This window comes from Microtus oregoni, unplaced genomic scaffold, assembly GCF_018167655.1.
Source record: "Microtus oregoni isolate MIOR12 unplaced genomic scaffold, Mior012 000026F_ref0000081, whole genome shotgun sequence".
Taxonomy (NCBI): domain Eukaryota; kingdom Metazoa; phylum Chordata; class Mammalia; order Rodentia; family Cricetidae; genus Microtus; species Microtus oregoni.
The window spans coordinates 35,162,981-35,177,767 of NW_024543085.1; the positions used below are offsets into that span (position 1 = coordinate 35,162,981).

At 42.3% G+C, this 14,787-nt stretch overlaps 1 protein-coding gene across 6 annotated transcripts; it reads right to left on the minus strand.

The window, feature by feature from the left end:
- Positions 1 to 486: 486 nt before the first annotated feature.
- On the minus strand, positions 487 to 9,994 carry LOC121463446 (28S ribosomal protein S33, mitochondrial). 6 transcript variants are annotated; one of them, XM_041675671.1, is made up of 5 exons: positions 9,888 to 9,918; positions 7,001 to 7,102; positions 4,225 to 4,407; positions 3,887 to 4,128; positions 487 to 847 (listed from the first exon to the last, which is right to left on the minus strand). In XM_041675671.1, the coding sequence occupies exons 4-5, from the start codon at positions 4,099 to 4,101 to the stop codon at positions 742 to 744; spliced, it is 321 nt and encodes a 106-aa protein (XP_041531605.1). In that variant the 5' UTR covers positions 4,102 to 4,128; positions 4,225 to 4,407; positions 7,001 to 7,102; positions 9,888 to 9,918; the 3' UTR covers positions 487 to 741. The 6 variants fall into 6 exon arrangements, with proteins under 6 accessions (XP_041531605.1, XP_041531607.1, XP_041531606.1 ...); XM_041675673.1 differs by lacking the exon at positions 7,001 to 7,102 and having other exon boundaries at positions 9,888 to 9,921; XM_041675672.1 differs by lacking the exons at positions 7,001 to 7,102; positions 9,888 to 9,918 and adding an exon at positions 5,968 to 6,153.
- Positions 9,995 to 14,787: the final 4,793 nt, after the last annotated feature.

Below are 14,787 nucleotides of genomic sequence, written 5' to 3' on the forward strand. Positions count from 1 at the left end.
CTAAATACTGTTACTATAATTCTTGCTTGATAACTGTTTTGTTATATGTAATTTTATTATGTTAAAGTTAAAACTTTCCTTTTTAATTAGAGAGAAAAGGAGAGATGACATGGGATGTCCTTCTGTATATGTATTGCTTTGATTGGTTGATGAATAAAGCTGTTTCAGTCAATGGCTTAGCAGAGTAAAGACAGACAGGAAATCTGAACAGAGATATATAGAGAGAATAGGCAGGGTCAAAGAGATGCCATGTTGCTGCCAAAGGAGAAGGACATCAGAATCTACTGGTAAGTCACAGCCTCGTGGCGATACACAGATTAATAGAAATGGGTTAATTTAAGATGTAGGAGCTAGCTAGGAATACACCTAAGCTATTTGCCAAACAGTGTTATAGTTAATATAGTTTCTGTGTGATTATTCAGGTCTAGGTGGCCGGGAAACAAATAAGCAGTCTCTGTTTACAAATCACAATATTTCATTCCCATCTTAAACAAATCACAAGACAATAGTTTATTCATTCCATTAGAGAATTAGGTAAACTTCATATTACAAAACCAAAGTAAGTATAATTTTGAAGAATTAGAATATCTTCAAGAAACCAGTTACAGTTTAACTGAAGTGGATGTGAACACAGGGTTGGTGTCTACTGAGGAAGGTCATGTTGCTCTAATATATGAAAAGATAATGAGATACACTTTCTTAGTCATTGAGGAAGAAATTTTCTTTCTTGACAAGCTGGTACTATTTCTTTTTTGTAGCTCTTTTCCCTTCTCCTTTCTTTGGTTTCACCTTTCCACGGAGCTTCTTTAGACGTCTTTGCTCATCCTTAAAATCCTGATGCTCATCTCTTGATAAAGGAGGAAAGAGAAAAAACAAAAAATTGTTTACTACAGCTATGTTTACCACACCAGAGAAGTACCAATCTAGAGCTGTTCTCTTAGGCTGTTGAGCATGGCTTTTTAGGGCATGTGCTTAGTTTGGTGAACAGAAAGTATATCCAACATATAGACTGGCTGGGTTGTAAGAATTCAGATGTCAGTTTTCCTTCACAGACACAATACTACAAAGAGTAGTATACTTCCAGGTGAGACCAAGTAAACCTATGTAACTATGAGATACACCATCCAACATTTCTCTATATAAAATAGGTATATATAAATATCTTGGGTTAGATGCCCAGTATCTAAAAACAAACAAACAAACACCCCAAAAATAAAACCTAAAAAAAAAAAAAAAGACTAAACATTGAGAGGAGTAAAATTTGGACAATAGCAGGCAGATCTTTGTAAGGCTAGCCTGGTCTATAAAGTGAGTTCCAGGACAGCCAGAGCTACACAGAGAAACCCTGTCTTGAAAAACAAAACTTGAATATAATTTTCAGTAGCTACACAGAGATCCTGATTGCCCTAGGAATCAGCGTCTACTAAAAATGGGCAGTTCTGCAGAACACCCTGCATGGCAGTGAATGCCCCATACGTAAAGGCTGTTGGGAAAGGCTCACACAGATGGACAGCAAATCAAGATAAGCCTTCTAGGGGTCACAGCAGCCAGGACTAATTACACATGTGGGCAGCGCAGAAGGCGAAGAAGGCTACAACTGTATCATGTCTACATCCTAAGACTAAATACCCCAAAACGTGTAAACACATGTAAGCCATGGGACCCATGGAAACCTGGTTTTAAAACACAGCTCCACCAGACAGACACGAGCTCTGTAACTTTGGATACGAGACTTCGCTCTCCCACTGCACCTTAGTTTCCTCCTCTGTAACAGGGAGCAATAATGGCCTATGGATTGAATATACATTATTCAATGGATTTAATAAAATGGGCTAAATATATTAAAAAGGGATGCTTTGCTGGGCCCAACTAAACTATTTTTTTTAAAAGATTGATTTTATAGAATTTGATATCTCATTCTATGAACATGATGGACAATACAGCACAGACCTCCTTGGGGTTAGCTATGACTGACAAATAATTATCAATATAACCATAACAATTCATCCAAAATAGATGTCAGATCATGTTGTCCAAACTCTGTTGTCCAGGGCAAAAGTCCTGTTCTTTACCACAGCACTCACAGACCCCTGTGATCTGCCTCCTGTCTCCCAGTTGGTCCCTTAGCCCAAACTATTCCTGGGCCATTGCAGGCACAATCCAGCCTCAGTAAGAGAGGCCTTTGTTCACTCGTCTCTTTCCCACAAGCTCTTCTACAGGTCTCACCGGGTTCACTCATTACCCACAAGCCTCAGCCTAAACCTCAATCTCCTCTCTGGGGCTGACCCTGACTGCCCTGTTTAAGGCTGTTACCATGCCTATTCCCCAGATCACCACAGGCTCTGTCAGCACTCTGGATCCTGCTTAGCTAGTTCCGTCCCCGTCACCCAGCATGTTCAACACTGTCACAAAACATATCATATTATTCATTACATCATTTTTCCATTCTTCAATCCCTCACTGTTTCTGCCCACCACCAAAAGAAAACTACAAAGGCTGCTAGCACAGCAAGGCAGCTTATTAACCGAGTGAATCAACTGTTTTGGTTGATTTTATTTCCCTCCCTCTTCTGCAGGCTTTTATATCAGACTTTATTGAAGGGATGTCTACATCCATCCTGTCTGATGCTACAGATGGCCATTGGAGGCATCATTTACCATAACTACTGACTAAACATATAAAAATAATTTTGCTTCTCAATGAACAACTAAATATTTAGCATTTTTTCCCTTGTTCCCAAAGATAGCTGGGGCTTTGTTCTTCAAATAAATGAAGAACAATATCAAACAGACATATTAAAATAGTTGAATGTGATTCTGTTAGGGGTTATAATATTCCATGGGATCTGGCTTCTGATATTTTATTCTGGGTCATAATAAAATTAGGTTTTATTTTCTGAGCCAAGACTAATGGCAAAGGAGATAGTCCCTAGCAATTCTAGACACTCAAAAGTAGGCCATACATTATAATCTCTACTAATTTATTAACTTAGAATATCCATTTGTTTTGTTTACTGTTGGTCCTTTAACATTCATCTTAAATACCTGTACATGGAAAGTACTTAAAAATATGTTGGATAAATGAATGCCAACCTTTAGCTCTCTGGAATGAGTACCATGCTGTACTATTTATTTTATATTACAACAAACGGTAGTAGTTAGGAGTTAGGACATGTTATATTTTAAAGATGGTATACAATTCAATTTAATAAAATATACTATTTTAGTTCTTCTTAAATTTTTTTTAAAAGAAAAACGACCATCTTGGTATTTTATTACTATTTTTTTTTCTACAAGGGTCCTAGGCACTCACTTCTTAGACCTACCAAACAAACAAAACACAGTATTAAGAGTTATGTGATTTATAAATTACCATTAAAAGTGAACTACAGCTTATCAGTCAAATTAATATACCAAGGACACAAAATCAAAATGCCAGAAGTGAGTAGGTGGAGTAAGAATGTCAACAAAACTGCCACCAGCGGAGAATGGAGGCTCCCACACACCCAGTAAGAGGCAGATCAGGTGTGGGGCAGGGTTCTGTTCCTCTGTACCAACAATCAGCTGCTCTGGCAGGCATGGTGCTTGGTGCGTTTTATTCCTCTACGTTTTGGCCTACTCCCTACCCCCATCCTTTTTAGAGCACCCTTAATTAATGAGCAATTGTACGTCTCTCTATAGCTCAGTACAATTTGATGCTGGCTATGTTTTAGACATAATTCCAACAAGCAATTTTGAAAGAGCACCTACCCCCACACACGGTATCTTTTGATGTACCTGGACTCTCTCGTAAAAACCACAGAACTGTAGGGAGAGACAGGCTAATTGTTTTCCTTTGCTGCTCTGCTAACACCGTCTCTGACAAGCCCTATCTTATCTCTCCTCACCTGTAGAGGCCAAGGAAACGGAGTGTGCCCATAAGTGCAAAATACGTGTTGTGATTTGGATACCAGTCGTAAGTCTCTTTCTTTTTGGCCAAGGGCTGCTCCCTGAACATATTCACCACTTTCATGGACTTGGAATCGGTAGGCCTGGCCACTTCACCAAAGATTCGGGCACTTAAACGAGACATGCGCAGTGCATATTCTGAAAGCGAAGCCATTTCTTAAGCCGTGAGGTATAAGATTCCCTAGAGAAAAGGAGATTAATAGGTGAGCGTGAGAAATTTTGCACTTATCTGGTAACATTGTAGAAAATGAAACACAGAAAGCCACCCATGAATTACCGTGTTCCTTTGGCAAGATCTGCCCTGGAGTTGAGACATATCCACTCTGGAGCTACTTCTTTCCTCAGGCCTGTGGTTTTTATGTTTTGTGTTTATATACTATGTTGCTTTGGTGTATTGCCTTTCTTACAATTTGTGATTCAATAGGCTATTTACTTGTCGTCAAGTTTACTTATTTGCAAGCTGGATGAAGGGGACAGGGAAACAAGTTATTCTGCTATAGCATCGTTATTATACCTTCAGAAAACAACCACCCAGGCAATCTGCAGATAAATATGCTGACTGCTTGCCATCTAAAGGTGTAATCATGGCAGAGAAGTAATTATGCTGTTGTCTTTATTATCAGCCCTTTGAACACAGTTCTCCTCAAGGGCACCAGATGGCTCTGAGAACTGCTAATGAGTTATGAGGTCATTTGGCCTCTAGGTTACTGGATTGAATTCTGCCTAGCAACTGAAAGCCATTTGGGAAAAACAGACAGTAGTTCTATAGAAACAAAACTCAACAGCTCAAATAAGGATCATCAGCTTAAAAGATCTGTTATCCCTGAACAAAAGTCACCTAGGAATTATGATGCTATTCATCAGCCGTAATGCAGACCAACTCAACAGCACCTTTTCCTTCAGAGGTACAGAATGTAGAAACAGATATAAGAATGATAACTAGGGCATTGAAAATTATAGCTAATAGACAGAAAAAAAAAACCTACACATGGACATGTAAAAATCAAGAATGCTTCTGGGGGCTGGAGAGACAGCCTGCAGTGAACAGCACTTGCTGCTGCTCTTCCAGAGGACAGTTCAGTTCATGGCGCCCATGCTGGACTGCTCACAAGTGCCTGGAACTAACTCCAGCTCCATGGGATCTGATGCCTTCTTTTGGCCTCTGTGGGCACCACACTCAAATGGCATGGATTCACACAGACACAGACATAAGAAAAAGTGAAAAATATTTACCACCAACAATAAAAGGAATGCTTCTAGTAGAATAAACATGTCATCTCATCCCAGGCCAGATAGATGGGTTACTGTCGGCAGAATACGCTAATTTATATGAAATTTTCATGCCAAGATGAGAATACTTGCTGGCTAAAGGACTATTTGGGGGACAGTCTGGCTGAGAGAAAAAGGAGCTGGTTGTTTTTTTTTTAAAATCTTTTTATGGTTTATTTAACTTTATTTTATGTGCATTGGTGTGAAGGTATCAGATCCCCTGGAACTGGATTTTCAGACAGTTGTGAGCTGCCATGTGGTTGCTGGGAATTGAACCTGGGTCCTCGGGAAGAGCAGTCAGTGCTCTTAACCGCTGAGCCATCTCTCCAGCCCAAGGAGCTGGTTTTTAAACATAAAAAAGGCATAAATCTATCTTGAAAAAAACTGATGGAAGAACTGTACCAAAACCTCCCAAGGAGAAGGGTGCTAAAATAAAACAGCTCTTCAGAGTTTTTCACGTTACCCTTGCAAAGTCTGGTTCCATCAAATCAATACTTCAAAAATAAAAATGCCAGGAGTGTGGGAGGAAGAAAGAGCGCCAAGAAAACCACCTGCCACCTGCAGAGACAAGGTCCCACACACCTGCTGAAAGACAAGGCTAGGTGTAGGACACCTGATAAAACTTCAAAATAGTGCTCGCAAGAAATAAACTCAGTTTGCTTGAAGAAAGTTTTACTGCTATTTCAACAGAAACAGAAGAGAGGTTGACCTGAATCCTACTGTAGAATGTTAGCCTCAAACCATTTACCACCTTGAATGCCAACTGGATGATCTTGGGCCAGCAGTGCCACCCAAAGGCCAGCAAAGGCAGAAGAGTCAGAATGGAAGCCTCATCACGGGATCTGGGCTCGCTCAGCTTTCCTTGCTCCTCCTTTTTCACACACTTCTCTGCCATCTCTTGCTTGGCTGTGTGGCTGCAGATGGGCTTGGGCTGGTGCTATTAGAATGAGGGTTTCATTTTTATCAGGGGAAAAAATGTCATGACCAGTTTAATATCAAAGTAGAAAATAATGACCGGCAGGCATCACAACCCTCCAGGGCTTTGCAGGTATCCAGAAGTCTTCAGAAGCAGCCATGTTTCTATGCACGCTTTTCTTTTTGAAGACCTTGAATCTTCTTCCAAACACAAGTTTGAAACAAACAAATTGCTTCTGCACTCTTTTCACTTGCCCTCTTTTGTCTAATTACCAGTATAATACAAGAATAGATTTCCATTGTAACTGCAGAAGATTTACAGAGATACTTTACGGCAGGCTGGGAACTATCATTTTGTTACTAGCATTTAAAGGAAAATAAATCTTGAATTCCCAATCACTTTATTCTTAAATAGAGGCTACAGTATGAGACCTGGCTTTGCATCCTGGCTCCGCCATTCTGTCTATTCTGAACTCTGCCTGTCTAAATTTGACTTTCCCTTTTCTCTGAAAAGAAAGGTTGCAGCAATACTGTGAGAAGTAGGGCAGCGATACTCAGTAAATGATGACTCAAAAAAGGAACAACTCTACACCTCTCCGAAAGCTTGGCGTTCGTGTGTTCACACAGACACATCTGTTGATTTCTCGTCCTCCCTTGAGAGAGTGCACACGCACACATGGTTACGCCTGATAAAATTTCAGGCGTAGCTGTGTGTGCTGGTTACCTGAAATGATACCTTCATTTACAAAGCCTGACGAGGGGGGTGGCGCTACCAGCTCCTTGGTAACCCAATAGGTAGGAAAGAGGGGAAAGGGCTCTCTAGAAACAGTCAAAGCCGGCACAGGATGCTAAGGTAATTCCATACTCACTTTGCAATGTAGTAGACAGGTGGGATATACGACCAGTAATAAGATCACATTAGAATCCATGGCAACACAGACCACAAAACTCATGTCCTGAAGTGACAAAGTCTTTATGACAAAGAAAGAGAATAAACCTCTTTAGACCCGAGACCCTGACTCAACCCCACTTCCAGCACCATGGCTTTAGTTTCTGTCCATAACACAGACACACATCCTAGTAAATGACAGAGGAACTTGGAAAAAAAAAAGTTTAAAAATAAAGGATGTGCTTTTTTTTTTTAAAAAAAATTGCATTCATTTATTTTGTGCCATGTTGTATGCAAGGATGTGGGCACACCTGTGCTACAATACACAATGGAGGTAAGAGGGTAATTTAGGGTTCTTCTGCCATAAGGGCCTCTGATACTGAACTCAGGTCATTAGATTTGTCTGTGGTGTCTTTATCTATTGAGCTATCTCACTGGTCTGAGGAACTTAAAGTACAGAAAAACACACAAATAAACCAACACAGGCCAGGTGTGGCCTTGAAGCCTAGCACGGGCAGGCGAATCTCTGTGAGTTCAAGGCCAGCCTGTTCTAAGAAGTTTTCAGCCAGCCAGGGCTATGTGGAGAGACCTCATCTGAAAACAAAAACACAAGCTAACCAAGATTGTTTTCTGTAGCTACTAGTCCTAAGACTAACACATTGCTGTTTTTTTTCCCCCCATCTCCAACTTTAAATAAAAAAGAAAGAAAAAATAAGACCCAAAAGATGGCTTAGCAGCTTAAGGTGCTTGCCACCTGGCCTGCGCTCTGAGTGTGATCCCTGGAGCGCACATGGTGAAAGGAGAGAACTGACTCCCCCAAGATACCTTTTCATCTTGACACACACACACACACACACACACACACACACACGTAAAATAAAATTAAAAAAATTAGGACTTTTCAAGATCTTAGCATGCTTTCTTACAGGATTTCAACTTTATGGAAGAATATGACTTTTAAAAATGACATCAAGTCAAATAATTTACATGTCAATTAGATTTTAATTCATATATAATTATCCTAGGAGTTACATAATAGTGTGAAAAATTTTAATTTCTAAAAATTTATGTGGGTGGATCTGTGTATGTGCATGTGAGCACAGGGCCTGAGGAGGCAAGACGGTGTTGGATCACCCAGAGTAGTGGTTCTTAACCTTCCAAATGCTTCAACCCTTGAACACAGTTCTTCATGTTGTGCTGACCCCAAACTAAAATTTAGTTGCTATTTCATAATTCTAGTTTTGCTACTGTATTGAATCGTAATCTAAATTTTTGATATGTGAGCCCCAAAGGGGTCACAACCCATAGACTGGGAACCGCTGCTCGAGACCGAGACCAGTGTTAGAGGCAGTTGTGAGCCACCTGACACAGGGACTCAACTTGGGTCCTGTGCTAGAGCAATATGCACTATTAACTGCTGAACTATCTCTCCAGCTCCCTAATTAGTCCCCTTGAAACGTCATGTTTCTTTAAATGTGAACGAAATAAAAATACAGTTATGGAGAAAATGATTGTTAAAAATGAGAAACAAAACCAAATTACTTAAATATGTCAAGGAAAACACATTAAGCCCACATCTGAAAATTCAAAATTCCTTTATCTTTTTCCTTTGGTATAAAAAGGCAAGCTTCTTATCTTTCTGATGGGTCTGATTTGTTCCATTTATTTACAGTGTGTGCAGGTCAGTGGTTACCATCAGGTTCCCATTTGTTCTCTGCCTTATTTTTGGAGACAAGGTCTTTCATCGTACCTAAAGCTCATGGATTGGGCGAGACTGGCTGAGGAGTGAGTTCAGGCTCAGCCTCCCAAGCAAAGGTCCCTGAGATTCCAGCGCTTTTGTTTTGTTGTTGTCTGTTTTTATTAAACGTGGGTACTGGGGATACAATTCAAGTACCCATGCTTGCACGGTAAGCCATAGGTCCCACCCATAGGTCCATTTCTCCAGCTTCTAGATTTGATTTAAAAGATCAATTCTAGTTCGGTAGCTGGCTTTGGATTAGGTTTGCTTTTCCTTTTTGAAAGGTGAAGTGTGCTGTCTCTGAATTTGTAAACCGCTTGTTTAGATCATGCATTTCCCTGGAAGCTTTCTTCAGTTCCTCAAAGCAGAGTACAGAGTGTACCGAACTTGATGTAGAAAGGTAGCTAGGATCCTTTCTATGCTTTTACATAAAAGGTCATGTTGTTGTTGCCGTCCTTATCTGCCACTATACTCTCCCCAAGTAAAATGAAGACAGTCATATGGTCTTCCTGGATTGTGAGATTGATGCAAAATTGAAGGCAGGGTGCCTGCCCAATCACGACCCAAGGAACGCACATGTGCTGTTACTGAGAAGCAACCTAATCAGAACGAGTGTTTAAAAATTGGTGCCAACTATTTCACTAGGTCACAGGGCAAGAACGCCACTGAATAGATATTAACTTTATTCCGTTCATTATGGACCACTCATATTCTCCGCTGTCTGATTCGGTCACTACTCATTATTCCGTTCATTATGGACCACTCATATTCTCCGCTGTCTGATTCGGTCACTACTCAGGTGATGGAGCTGGAGCGGTATCATACATTTTCTCAAGTACCATTTTAATTGCATTTATAAAAACTAGCAACAAACACAGTCTGCACCTCCCATACAAAACCACAGTGTTGAGGGCGGGCTAACTGGGGGACAGGAAGTGCATTCTTGGTTGGTTCAATTCCCCACAGGACGCAGGGAAAGGCCAGGGTGTTTGTGTGGGGTACACGTGGGACGTCCGGGCGGGCCCCTAACGGACTCGTCTGGATCCAGGCAAGCGACCAGGAGAGCTACCTGGGTTGCCCCACACCGCCGCCGCCCTCGGCTGCGACCCCGACTGTCCGCGCGCCTTACCTGCGTCTGACCTTGCTCGCGCGCGTCCCGGAAAGCCCGCCCCCCGCCCGCCCGCCCCCAGCTCCGGAGAGCAGGGGAGAGGCGGAAGCTTGGCGGCTAGAGCGGAGCCACGGACAACCCGGAACTACTAGGGTTCCCTGGGGGGCCGGGCCTCGGGTGACACCTAGCGGTCTGGCTTGCTCGGCGCCGAGGGCCTCCGCCGGTGAGAAAAGCTGTGTGGTTGCTTCTGAGAACGAGGCTGGCTCGGCTTTCTCAGAAGGTTCTGGAGGGCTCGCAAGCTTCATTTTGTTGAGAATGGCCACGGCGCTGCATCCATCGTCTCTGAAGCTACTTGCTCTTTGATAATAGAAAGAAATGCAGTGTTTTTCCTTTCTCATTGTCTTTTCTTTTTCTCATGTCCTATGTGCTCCAAAGATACTAGTTGATGCTAGATCGGAGTCTTTTTGAGCCTCTTTGGAAGATTCCTTTGTATTAGGCAAGGGGTTGTCTTTGAAGCTGTATTTCTCTCTTCTGGGCGCAGTGATGGAACTGCCGGGTGGAAGATAAACAGGGGCGGTAGCATGGAGAGAATTGTGTCTTGGAAGACAGTCCAGGTTATGATTCTCCTCTTACAGTTGGACAAGCTCTTGTAAAATTCTGCTCCCAACTGAACATGGCGGACAATGAAGGCTGATGAGAAGCCAAGGACAGTGGCACTAGGTTTCGATCCTAATACATGAACTGACTTTGTGGGAGCCTAGCCTGTTTGGATGCTTACCCTCCTGGACCTGGATAGAAGTGGGAGGACCGTGAACTTCCCGCAGGGCAGGGAATCTGGACTGCTCTTCATTCTTGAGAGGGAGAGGGAATGGAGTGGGGGGAGGGGGAGAGGGGGAGGGGAGTAGGAGGAGGGAAATGGGAAATGGGGAGGAGGCTGAAATTTTTTTTCAACAACTAAAAAAAAAAAAAACAAAAAAATAAAGAAAAAAATTCTGCTCCCAACTTTTTTCTTTAAAATGTTTTATTAGTTACATTTATTCATTCATTTTACATCCTGACCATAGTTTCCCTTCTGTCCTCTCCTTCCACCCCACCTCCCCACCCACTCCTCCTCTGTTTCTGTCCAGAAAGGGGCAGTGTTAGTATTTGGGCATCTGTACTGGCCTGCCCGTAGGGTCCTAACAGGATGCGTCCTCAGCAATAGCTAGTAAGAGCACCTCCTGTGCACATTCTCTATGTTCCTTTTTAAAAGGTGGGCCTGCCCACCTCCCATCGCTTTCTCTTTTTTCTCTTCCCCTTTCTCTCCTCCCTCTCTTTTTCTTTTCCGCCACTCTTGTCTCCAGGGACTTGTCTCTGCCTCCCTCTCTGTCCCCTTCTCTACTCCTTCTCTCTCCTCTTCCAATAAATCTCCAGTGTGAGCTTTGTATGGCATGACTTCTCTTCTAAGCTTTTTTTTTTTTTTTTTTTTTTTTTTAAATTACTACGGGCAGGCTTCCCATTGGTGTCAACAAAGTACCGCATATCAAGTTGAGTAGGACTAAGCTCCTCCCCACGTGTTAAGGCTTGGTAAAGCAACCCAGTATGAGGAATAGGTTCCCCAAAACCTGCCAAAGCGTCAGGGACAGGCTCCGCTTCCACTGCTAGAAGTCCCATAAGAAGACCAAGCTATACAATTGCCACATCTGCTTCCAGCTTTTATGATAAAGTTTCGATGTAAAAAAAAAAAAAAAAAAGAAAGAAAAGCAAGATGTCTTAACTGTGGGGCAGGAAAATGTCTTAACCAGTGGACAGTTGTGAGATCAGTCATGGGACCTTGGGCAATCTCGAAAGGAAATCAGATATGTGGAGTAAGAAAAGTACAGTTTTATCTGTGTCTGTTGACAGCAGAGTTCCCTTCTTGGTTATCTGTCCTTGGGGCCACAGATGGGTTGTTCACACCATATCAAAAACTAAGGCACTGAGGTATTTGCCCATCTGTGCACTAGTGAAGGGTTTGCATGTTAAAAAGACCAAGACTTCATTTTCATTGTGGCTTTGGCCTCTACTATAAGGTTTTTTTTTTTTTAGAGGATCTTGGGAAGAAATATTGCAAAAAAGGCAATCTGATTCACCATGATTTGGGAAGGAAGAAGGCTCACCTTACTCTACTGGTGTGACACCCACTTTATAAATATAAGAATTAAAAAATTTACAATGCAGAATGTACTATGCTACTCCCCTTCTCTTTGGGACAGCTCACTTCTTGGCAACTTTTTTTTTCTTTGTTAAGTAAACTGCTTAAACTGCGAGTCTCCACTGAATTTTTCCTTGAAAAGACAAGAGCTGAGAAACCCCGCTCATAAGAAAGCACGTCTTCTCAGTGGTTAGCTAAGTCTTTCATCGACAACAGAAACACTCTAAGTCTTTCACCCCTTGCAAATCTGCTTTCAATAGTTTTATAGGGATTCTGCACAACACTTATTGAATGCTTGATAGTTTGATTGAGAAGCCAGTACTTATTTTCTGAGCATTAATCAAGGCCTTACAAAAATACAGTAAAATAGATCTTAGAATTAAGGCAAGTCAGCAGTGAGTTCTATATCTAAAGGGCATTCAGTTGACATTGTCTCCACTCCTATAGAATTGTTGTTTGCCAGGTATTAATATGTTATCAACCATGCTATAGTAAGCAATCTTTTAGACATTTATACCGAGGCTATTAAAATCCCATACATAACTACAGCTACCCACCTCACAGTATCCTGGGCAGCAGCCATCCTTGGAGAAATCTCACCTTGCGTTTGCATTTTGTGTAGATTTGGGTTGTTTTTAACCAATGCCCTCTTAGAGTTTGTAAACAAGAAGACTTCTATCCTTGCTTGCCTCTCTGTTGCTGTGATGAAACACTGGCCAAAAACTACTTGGGGGCAGTTGATTTGACTTCCCCTTGTAGTCCATCATCCAGGGAGACCATCACAGGGACCCAGGGCAGAGATCATGGAGGACCACTGTTTACTGGCTTGCTCCCATGACTTGCTTGCCTGCTTTCTTCTACAACCCAGGACTACCTGCACAGGAATGACACAGCCCACCTGGAGCATGGCTTCCCCATCAATGATTAATCAAGAAAATGTCCCACAGATATGTCTTCAGCCCAACCTGCTGGAGGCAGGTACTCAATTAAATTCACCTCTTCCTGGGTGACTCGAGTTTATGTCAAACTGATAAAAACTAACCAGTACAAACTCCTTTATATATTGGCTGTTAGCTTTAAAGCCAGATTTGTAATTGACTCATGGCATAAAATATTCTAAATGTATCCTCACTACATATGGGGAGTTGGTTCCATGGACATCATAATCTGTGGTTGCTCAACTCATAGACTGATATTTGCATATAATATATGCACAGCTTATAATATACTTCAAATTATTTCTAGATTAGTTATACTATCTCATACAGTGTAAAAGATCTGTGAATAGTTGTTATACTGTATTGGTAAGAGAATACTGACAAAAAAAATGTCTGTCTACACTTACTATAGATACAAGACCCTCCAAATTATTAAGTGAATCTATGAGTGGAAGATCCATGAACATGGAGGGCCTGCTATATTTGTATGAAGCTTGTTGGTTCTGCTTCATGTCTTTTTAAAAATCATTTTAAGTGATTTGCTGTATTTTAGAAATATTTGTTTTTAATTGTGTGTGTGTCTGAGTATGTGTATGTGTGTGTATGTATGTTCACATGATGGCAGGTTCCAGTGCAGGCCAGAAGAGGATGTCGTATAACCCGAAGCTGGAGTTGGAGGTGGCTGAGAGTCACCTGACATGGAATCTGGGAACTGAATTTGGGCTCTCCTCTTCAAGAGTAGCATGTGCTCCCAGTTGTTGAGCCATCTCTGCTGATTTGTGTTATTAGTATGTTTTGTGCAAGTCTTCCTTCCTCCCTCCCTCCCTCCCTCCCTCCCTCCCTCCCTCCCTCCTTTCCTCCCTCCCTCCCTTCCTTCCTTTCTTCCATCCTTCTTTCTTTTATTTATTTGCTTTAAAATAGAGTTTCCCAATGTAGCCCTGGCTTACATGAAACTCACTCTGTAGACCAGGCTGGCCCTGGGATCACAGAGACCCATCTGACTCTGCCTCCTGAGTGCTGGGATTAAAAGCATGCTCCATCATGTCTGGAAATAAATCTTTCTTAGTATACATCAAGGTGATTAGTGGTTACTTCCTTCTCTGCCCTGCACCCTTCCTGATATGGGGAAGAGCCCCTTTTAGGCCAGTGCCACTTGAGTATTTCCTGGAGGTCCCCCCCCCCCCCCTCCGTACTCCATGGAAGAGGAAAACCGAGAAGAATGTGAAAGGAGGCAAAACGTGGGGAAAACAGAGCAGAGACCGTGGGACTGATGGACTCGATGAAGTGTTCTCTTGCTGGAACAAATGAAAGATTCCTGATTAACACAGTTAAGAACACACTGCCCTCCCATAAAGAGCAAGAGCATGATAAAAGGAGGGCAGCGAGGAATCTGGCGCACACCAAGACCAGGCAGAAACAAATGCAAAGAAGTACAGAAGCCACCCCTGTAAGTGCAGCCTGCACCCGGCCAGAGACTCAGTGGCTGCTCTCCCAAGGAAGCGCCCCCTGCCAAGTGTGATCCACCACTCTGCAGGCTTTGAGGTGGAGCAGCAGGGTCAGCCAGCCTGGCCCAGTACTGCACCTGTGCCCGGTGAGGAGGACTGGAGCGCCCGGCTCTGACATTTGAGACTGACTTTCCTGGTAGGTCCTTTGTTTTTAAGGTGACTGTTGCTTTGATGTGTTGTGGTTGTTCCTGAAGCAAACCTTACCTACCTTGTCCTGAAGGTGCATGACAACAGTAAGCTGTCTGGGCACTGTCATGAACATCCATGATTATTTATTTCTTTATTTATTTATCCTATCTTGTTTG